The 9,931-nt window shown below is 32.1% G+C and overlaps 1 protein-coding gene across 1 annotated transcript; it reads right to left on the bottom strand.

Moving 5' to 3' along the window:
- Positions 1-576: 576 nt before the first annotated feature.
- On the bottom strand, positions 577-1,719 carry LOC145015518 (uncharacterized). The gene is made up of 3 exons (XM_078974000.1): positions 1,583-1,719; positions 1,412-1,487; positions 577-1,319 (listed from the first exon to the last, which is right to left on the bottom strand). The coding sequence occupies exons 1-3, from the start codon at positions 1,586-1,588 to the stop codon at positions 910-912; spliced, it is 492 nt and encodes a 163-aa protein (XP_078830126.1). The 5' UTR covers positions 1,589-1,719; the 3' UTR covers positions 577-909.
- Between the last annotated feature and the right edge of the window lie 8,212 nt (positions 1,720-9,931).

The raw sequence follows: 9,931 nt of genomic DNA, 5'->3' as shown, positions 1-9,931 counted from the left end.
CGATAAGATCGCGATAATGATAAATACTAAATACAAATACAGTGTCGTCAAGACTCCAATAAGACTGCTATTGTTTTATGTGGAATCTATATTTAAAAATAATTAATTAATTAAAAAAAAAAAAAAAAAAAAAAAAAAAAAAAAAGATAGCAGCCTTGTTTATGCCGGCAAAACCATATAGTGACAACTAACAAAACCAAAATAAGTATTTACTTAAACCAACATGACAACAACTAATGATATACTAGAACCTTGCCGAATCATTTTAAAAACATTTAAACGCTATATGTTAACTTCACGAAATTCCAATAAGAATATTACGATATTAACATATAACATAACTTATTTGTATGAAATATGTTACTACGAGTTCCATTACATAAAAGAAAGAGATATGATATATGCTTATATGTACATAATTTATTGAAATTATGATATCTATTGTGTTACAAAACTTTAAAACAATAATGTTTGTTTCCTTTTCAAGATTATGATGGCTAAAAGAACAGGATCACTACATAACAAACATAACCCCACCACTTACATATACCTCCTTCCTCACTAGATCCTAACCTCTAACTCAAAACCAAAAAGGTAAAATATTTTCCACAGAATCAAAAATACTATATCTAGAATAACATACAACTCCCAATGCATAATTGCACAACTCACTATTGTATGGCTACTCTGGATTTAGAGATTCCTGATCTGGCAAGATAATTTATCTTAATGACACCCTCTTAAACCCGATATAACTATAATTAAGAAATGATTTACATTAATTAAAAAAAAAAAAAAAACTGGAAATTTCTCACTCCAATCCATCAACAACCTCCCCAAGATCTGGTTTCTTGATTTCAGCAGCAGATGAGATATGATTATGATTATGAACATGTGTTGATTGCTTGATTAGCAAATAACACAATTGGGGGTTTCATCTTGAACAACTTTAGAATAGTATGGTGTAGGTGGATGATTATAGTAATATGGTTGTTGCTGCTGTTGTTGATAATTGTAATAAGGATATGGCTGTTGATGATATGCAGCAGCATAAGCTAATTTCAAAGCTTCTTCATGTTTCTTCTTTTCATCTTCTTTCTTCTTATCATCTGCTTTCTTTTTTTCGTCTTCTTTCTTCTTGTCACCGCCGCCGGCAGCCCCGCCGTCGTCCTTCTTCTTCTCCGGTTCCTTCGCCGGCCCAACTGAAACTATCTCCGTATGACAAATCTTCCTCAGTTTTGACACAATTGTCACCGGATCTACATCCCCTGTTACAGTCAACTTCTTGTCTTTCATGTCCATTGCTATCGAATCCACCCCTGTTTTCAATTTCACCCAATCATATCAAAGTCTGAATCTTTATCACGAATTACAACATGGGTGTGCTTCGGATTTACAAATTACAACATACCTGAGAGACTGGAGACGTTTTTCATAGCCTTTTGTTTGGTTTTCTCATCCAAGAAGTCCAATTTCAACACAACTTTCTGCAATAAATTCAAGAAACACACAAAATTTTATCACAATTTTGATATCGAAAGCGATCCATGATGGTTGGAAAGGAAAAAACTCATAAACATACCTTCATGTTGGTGTTTTTGTCTTGGAATCGAAGGATCTGTGTGAGAATCCAAGAAAAGTTGCAGACTTTGAAGCTTCAAAAAGAGAAGAAGAATATGCTTATGGAAACTATGTGGGTGAGAAGTGAGAAGTATATAAAGAATGGCGAGTTGGGTTTTGTGGAAGCGAGTCAAGCCAGGTCAAGTGAACCATAGGAGTGAACGTGGGCTAAGTCTACGGGTCAACTTTTGTGATTAGTATTTATTTTTTAAGTCAAGATTGTCAATAGTGGTGGTTGGTGGGGTCGGAAGTTTGAAGTTAAGTGAATAGACGACGTGTTTGATAAGCTATTCGTTCCGGTACGGCGGAGAAAGCAAGCCGACGGTGTTGACGACGTGACGGATGACATGAACCTTCCTGGAAGAAGCAACAATAATTGAATTTTGGCCTTTTGTCGATGACTATTAACGCCGTAATCGGCTTTTCTCCACCGTGGTTTTAGTTTAGGGCCGGAACTCGGAACGTCGGAATCGGAAGGTTGTGATTGGATTGGGCCATAAGTTGGCCCACGAAGTTTGCACGTGTCCAGTTTAGTTGATGGGAAAAATTGTTATATAAATAATTGTGTTTACGTAGATGATATTAATTTTAATCAATCATTTCGGGTTATAATAATATAATATAGAGAAAATAGTAACTCTAGCACAAGTTGTTAAGCTTTTGTTAGAAAATAATCAAAGATTTGGAAAATTCTTAATCACACGACAACATGAGTGATGAGAATGGACATTGAAAAATGTCTCACGTGATTATGTTTGTTTCGGAAATACAGTTAAAATAACTTTATAGTGTGAACATATATTTTTCACTGTATACTATGGAATTGTTACCCCACACTGTATGGCATACTGAATAGAAGTATAAAACCAAGATAACGCATCACAAATTCACATTGAATTTGTGAAACACATTTGTACTATGTTCGTTAAATAGTTTCTAGACTAGCGATAGATGTTTTTTTTTCTTCAAGTCTTATGAACATAAATGGAATTAAAAAATAGTTTAAGAATAAATTAGATTTACTATAAAAAAAAAATTACTCAACAATGTCTATATGTTGTCCATGAGAGGTACCGAAAGAAGTTTTGGACAACAATTTTACAAAGTGATGTAATTTTTTGTTATGTGATTTTGAAAATTTAAGTTTTAATTAACATAATATTTAATTTTTAAATATTACATGAGTCACCTAGTCAATCTAAACAGATTAATACATAAGTCATCTGGCCAATCTAAACAGATTAATACATATGCCAATCAGTGATCCATCTTTACCCATACCACTTATATTTTAGTTAGAAGACAAAATTAAATGATTGATGGTTTGTCAAACTTCCATTGGTAAGAAGAATTATCAAAACGTATATGTTTTGGTTCATAAATACTTTTTTTTTGAACTTATTATTTTTCTATCACTTTTAGACTATTTTTAGATGATAACAAATGTAATAAAAAATTATTAATTTTATTAAATATAATATAGATTACAATCTTAGATATATAAGAAAATAATAAAATAAAAAATAGAAAAATATTTGTCTTTTCTGTAAACACTGTCTCCTTGGTTTCCTATAATTTAATTTATTTGAGTAATTGATCTAAAATTACGGTTTATTTAGTTTTATTTTTTTATTAATTTTATTTCCATTTTCAAATTTAAATTAACATTTTAAAAGCTGAAAATATAACCGATCTACCCTAATTCCATTTCTTTCTTAATCTCGTGGCGCCTAAGAACTGCCACCACACTATTGCGGCCAAGAATAAAACCACCACGACACCGTTCCCAAAACCACCCTACTACTCATCTCCTACCCTCTTCTCCGGCGACCCTTTAAAGGGCGAACCATCATTGAACACCACCACTGACCGTTGTTGTTTCCAAATCATTTCTTCTTCTTAAAAAAGTGAACCAGAACTTCAACAATCAGGAAACAAGGTGTGAAGTTGCCCGATTGGTCTGAGGTGGTTGCGAGGAGCGAGCAAGGTGCAACACTGCATTAATGGCGGCGATGGACGAATTAACTTTTTATGAGTATTTGTTTACTTTGTTGACGAATGCATTTCCAAATGTAACTTTTTATGGACGCCTTTGTTTAAAACCTTAAATCATTTTACGATGGCAATCTTTAAAAAGTAGAAGTTTTTTAATGATAAAAGTTACATAAGGTGAACACTAATGAATAATTGAGTATCTCTTTTTTATGATGATAATTCTTTTTCTTAAAATATGACTACATTCAATAAAAAGGAATTAAACCGCGACTTGATGCATGATCTTATTATTATTATTTTTGGTCAAATTACGTGTACCTATATTTGTTAATGTATATAGATATAGATGATATGTGTATAAATTTTAGGTCATGTTTGTTTTTTTTAAACAAAATATATGCAGTCTGCTGACCACATCTGCATAGCACTACCGTAGAAAAGGTAGATCAAACGTTTACAATCTGAAAGAAAAAAATTGTTTGTTTTTTAACATCTGTAAACTATTAGAATAAACTAAAATCTAATTAAACTGATTATATATATATATATATATATATATATATATATATATATATATATATAATCAGTTTAATTATATTTTAGTTTATTCTAGTAGTTTGCAGATGTTAAAAAACAAATAATTATATATATATATATATATATATATATATATATATATATATATATATATAATCAGTTTAATTAGATTTTAGTTTATTCTAATAGTTTGCAGATGTTAAAAAACAAACAATCTTATTATATATATATATATATATATATATATATATATATATATATATATATATATATATATATATATATGATAAAACCCAATAAACTTTGGTCGTAAAGTTCTATCTAAATATTGTAACTAGGGATAAAAGAATTTAATCTATAAAACGGATGGAAATAAACTTTCATTTTAAATGAAAATTTTAAAAAAAATTATTTTAGTTTTTCAATTAAATCAATTAAAAGTTGGCCATAAATATTTTTCCCAAGAAATGAACGTTATTGCATTAAATAATGGTTAATAAAATTTGATACATAAAATATACATAGTATTACGAATTTTTTCCAAATTGTATAAACAACTATTGTAATTAATCTTTATTTATAGTTTTGCCACAAAGGTCATGATTGTGTCTTCGAATCTTTTTTTCTTTAAATATTGTAAATTTTTTTCCAAATTGTTTTCATAGATAAAGTTGGAATAAATCTAAGTTAAAAAAAACAAAGATATATATGTTATTTTAGACTAAAAGATGTCTGAAGAGTTTCGAAGACTGCGCCAAGAAGAGGACGTGCAGACCTTTTTAGGTCTGCAGTCTTAAAAAAAACAATCTGCGAAGTTTAATGTCTGCGCGTGGTCTACGCGGCGCAGACAGAAGATGCCAAGAAGATTTGCAAACAAAAATCAAACAACACCTTATATGATAGCGACTCTTTTCGAGATGGTTAATTTCGAGACATAGATTGGAGCAATTTTTTGATAATTTTTATTCCTCAAGTCAAATACAAATACATAGGAGATAAAAATTAACCAACTAATCAACTAAACAAGAATTTGTATAATAAAAGTGATCATAGTAGTTGTTGGATTAATCCCCAAATCTCTGCCTTGAATTCTCTTTTCTCTTCATGTGTATGAACATATACATGGTGGTGACTTGGTCTTAGGAAAGGAACCAATGAGGCCTATTGGTGTTACGTAATAGGCGATGTCTAATTCTTATGGGCTTTGCATTTGTGGAGATGACTGTAGGTTAAGCTCATGGAATTGTATAGTATCAATGTTCTCCTCTTCGAGATGTAGTTTCTCCTTAAGATCTAGTTGGTTAGCATGTTGAAGGCTACTTGGTGAATCACATGTTTTGACATATCTATTAGACGTTATAGTTATAATATATATTGTATCTTTCTAATTTGTAGCCTTGATGAAGGCATTGTTTTCCCCTTATAATGGGGTTGTCGATCATTGTACACGGGGAAGGGGGATATAGAACACTTTTAGGGTATCAGAGCATGGCTCTCAACCTTAGCCGCCTCTGATCTCCATCGACTCTTATTGATGTGTGTAAAAACCAACTAGTTTTAATCCTACTAACTTAGACACAAAATAAACACACGAAAGGCAGTGTACCTATCGATTAGTAATATAGTTCAAGCAAGTAGGGTATCGAACACAGGGAACGGTAAACAATTAAAATAAATGCTAATATTATCTAAATAAAACAAGTAATAGAAAGGGGGTTTCTCTAGTTTTGCAAGACTATAAACTTACCAACTAATACTTAGACTACTTAACTAAAAACTAGATAAGCAAAGATTCAACTAAATTCAATAACGAAGGGAACTTCTGTTTAGTTCAACTCAATTGATCCTATGGTTGATATTATGGTAATAGTGTAATGGTTTAATTCTTCTATTGGCTACCGATTCAAGTGATTAGATTCACGTTCGCTGCACTAATCCTTAGAGAACAAACTAACTAAAACAGTCGCCAGTTGTCTAATCTAATTCAATTCACTAGGTTATTTATTCGAGTTAATTTAGACTTGTAATGGTTAACTAATTTGGTCCTTTAGTTAACCTTTTGTTGATGGTCATCACACAAGCTCACACATGATTTTACCTATTTTTCTATTAATTCTAGTTTCACAGTCGTTAATCCTAGTCATATAACAAAGTGGTCACATAAATTATACGAGGTAGCAATTAAGAGATGTTCATACAACTTAATTAACTTCTTAATAACAGAAAAATAGTTTTCAATCACACATAAGGTTCTTTAACAAGCTAGAATCAAAAAAATCACCAATATTAAATTAATCCTACCATAAAATCAAACCATAATCACAAAATCATCTATCCTAAAAAGAAGTTATGAGTTTTTAGCTCATATCTACAACAAATAACAAATTAAAAACATAATCTAATTAATGATTGAAACATGGTTTATACAAAAGATCCAGATAAAAGTAGTGTGTTATTGCTTTTGATCTTCTTCCAAATTGATATCTAAGTTGAAATCTCGAAAACCGCAGCTTCTAAGAACCTTTCTGGCCTCTAAAAATCGTCCTAAAATTCCCCCATTCGTTAGGGTTCGAATGAGAAGCGTTATATATATATATATATATATATATATATATATATATATATATATATATATATATATATATATATATATATATATATATATATATATATTATGAAAACATGGGCTACTCGGCGAGTCCAGTGACCAACTCGGCGAGTCCATCACTTAAAACCCGTGCACGGCAAGGAAAAGTCAAGAATCGCGAAACTTCTGACCAACTCGTCGAGTTGATGGCCTACTCGTCGAGTATGTTTGGAATCAGAATTTCCTCAAAATACGAAATTCGTCCAAAATTGTGTCTAGTTTTCAGAACATTTTGAATCTCGTCAATCGAAGTTACGGTTCATGAGATATGGCCAAATCACTGATGAGGGGTCAAGCTGTCCAGCAACATCCTTCTTTCTTCAAAATCCAAGATCCAAGCTTCCAATCGCTATTTCCGCTTCCTTTTCCATCCGAGCATGTCATTGTTGCGAAAAAATGAAATTATAAACTAATTAAGCACCTTTTTTTCATTATATGAGATAAAATCAACATAAAGTATTAAGATAATGCATGAATTTTATAACTAAATATGCCCATATCAAAATACCCCACACTTGACTTTTGCTTGCCCCCAAGCAAAACTGAATTTTAACACATTAGAATCACATAAGACAACTCCAATCGAACCTAGCCATTATGCTAAGACCGCAACGCATGCATTTGTGTCTAAAATTTTCCTAATAACCCCCCATACTCCAAATACTCACAATCCTCATAAACATTCGTCCACTTTTTCCGAACAATGCTCATTTTATGCATCCCTCTGAATCCATCCTTAGAAAACCTCTTAACCTCAAGGTATTTTTGGTTGAGCAACCCAAGCATACATAATATAGACAATTACAATTTATGATACCACATTAGAGCTCTTTGGAATTCTTTACCTCTTTGACATTTGATCTTTAATTTCTTTGAATTCAGCACCTTGTTGTTTGATTTTTGATATCTTCAACTTTTTGAGTTTCTTCAGAATTTTCATTCTTCTAATTTCATACTTAACTTTGATGCTCCAAAAATTCTTCAAACTTTTCTTGTAATTCTCTCTCTTTTCTTTTGTTTGAAATCGAGATTTTGATGTTCATATGTAAAGGTCAGATGAGAAAATCAATTTTTTTTCAATGGATCGAAGATTTGTTTGGTATGTGTTGTTGATGTACGAAGGTTTTCAGTGTAGTCAGTGATCAAATCTTGGATATCGACTAGATGGTCATGAATTGTGATTATAGGAGTCGATTTCTCAAAATCATTAACGAAGGGTATTCAATTTTTGAGAATCGGGAATCAATTAACGAAGACTTGTTTTCTTAAGTAACCAAGGGTTGCTTTGTTGGTGCTTCGTTATTAAGCGTGAAAATGTTAAAATGGATTATGGATTTGGTAAAAGATTTCATACGAAGGGTGACAATGATTCTGTACGAAGGGTTGTGGATTCGTGTGAATTGAAGAAGAAAGCAAAGTTTCAAATTTGGCCCTTGAAATTTCGACAATTTGATACTTTTTATAAATTTCGTACGAAGGGTACTTTTGACAAAGCTTTGAATGTTTTAAAGAACAACGCAAATGTTATGAAAATGGTCCCTAAACTTTCTATAGTTTAACACTTTTTCCAATTTTTCGTACGAAGGGATAAAAACTCCGTTAGCTTTGAAGACAAATGGAAAGTTTCATATGCAATCCCTATAATTTTAAATGTTTAGCAGTCTTTGCCCAAATTCAAAAATGAACTGTTTTTGCTGAGAATTTGAAGATTATGCATTTTAAGCCCCTGCAGTTTATGCAAATTGACACTTTTTACCCATTTTGGAAAAAGGGAAGAGTTTTGCATTTTTGGTTGTTTTAGGTGCCCCGGGTCACTGCAAAATTTTGAAATTGACAACTTCTTCCCATTTTTGAGAAATTTTGTCAAAGGCGATCCGTGAACGAAGCTAAAAATTGAATATTTTTTGGATTTTCCGGATTAAAGCACAAAGTTTATGCCACATGTTAAAGGGGATTTTTGGCATGAAAAATTCCGAATAGAGCACGTTCTCTTTTCTTGAAGGTTTTATAATCAATTTTCGATTATAAAAAGGGGGTAAATTTATATGGAAATTTGAAGTTGAATTTTTCATATTACGCGGGTTTGAAGACCACAGTAACCTTGAATTTTTGAAGCTTACGAAATGATGCAATTGGAAGTTCGGAAGTGATTTATTTTCGAAATGGGTTTGGTTTTATTGAAGATTTTCGGGGCGTGTTTTTATGCTCAACTTTTGGGTGATCAATTTGGAGTTTGAGAAGCTCATGATCATTCGTTGATGCTTGGTTTGTATGGTCTCACATCCTAGAGCCCAAATTGAAGAATCATGGAAGAATTGAATATTGAAGTTTGTTTCGACATGTGTCATCCTTAAGGCTCGGATCGCGTAGTTGCTCGAGTTTGGAATTTTGAGGGGGAGAATGTTGGGGTGCAAAGTTATTCATGTTTGACTTTGTAATGTGTTGACTTTTGTAAAACGCACTTGCATGTGGTGCATTAGCCTTTTGACTCGTGAGTTAGTGGGAGTGAGAGAGTGACATGTAAACACCTCTATATAAGGTGGGTTTAGTCTACTTATAGAGGTGTGCTTGAGAGGTGTAAAAGTGAGTGTGTAAGTGTGTGTTATTTATCTAGATGTAGATCTATGTCCTTTTTTGTAATGCCATACATATTCAATGCATCTCTTGAACACCCAAATCACCACGTTCATTGTGCAATCTTTAATTCCGCATGCCAAACCATGTTCTTATTGATGGGTTTTGAGCATTCTAACACTTCCTAAGTGTACATGCAACCCTAATAACCTTGGATCTATGTTTGTCTAATTGTCATGCAAAGTTGAATTCCAAGGTTATATTCCTATCTAGCATACATGGGGAACAATTTTAACATAAAACATAGATAGAATAACTTACCTTGTTGTTGTTTGTGTTCCTTGAAACCTTGTGAGCCTAGCACCCCAAGTGTGATGCCTCAAATGCTTCACACAACACCAAATGCTCTTGGAAGAACTTATGAGAGAACACACACTTCTTCAAAATCGGCCAAGCCCTCTTATTTCTTAGTGTAACCGATTTTAGGTGGAGAACATGTTACTTATATAGTGTTGACACATCTAGGGTTAAACCCTAATGTGTCATGACTCTTCATTT

Source organism: Lactuca saligna, chromosome 9, assembly GCF_052625555.1.
Source record: "Lactuca saligna cultivar CGN05327 chromosome 9, ASM5262555v1, whole genome shotgun sequence".
NCBI classification, from domain to species: domain Eukaryota; kingdom Viridiplantae; phylum Streptophyta; class Magnoliopsida; order Asterales; family Asteraceae; genus Lactuca; species Lactuca saligna.
The sequence above is the reverse complement of the archived record's forward strand: the minus strand, read 5'-3'. Positions and strand labels throughout refer to the sequence as shown.

What these genes read in the sequence shown, in the direction of transcription:
- LOC145015518 (XM_078974000.1), bottom strand. An exon ending in AAACGTCTCCAGTCTCTCAG is followed by an intron (nt 1,320 to 1,411) that starts GTATGTTGTAAT and finishes AATTGAAAACAG; the next exon opens with GGGTGGATTCGATAGCAATG.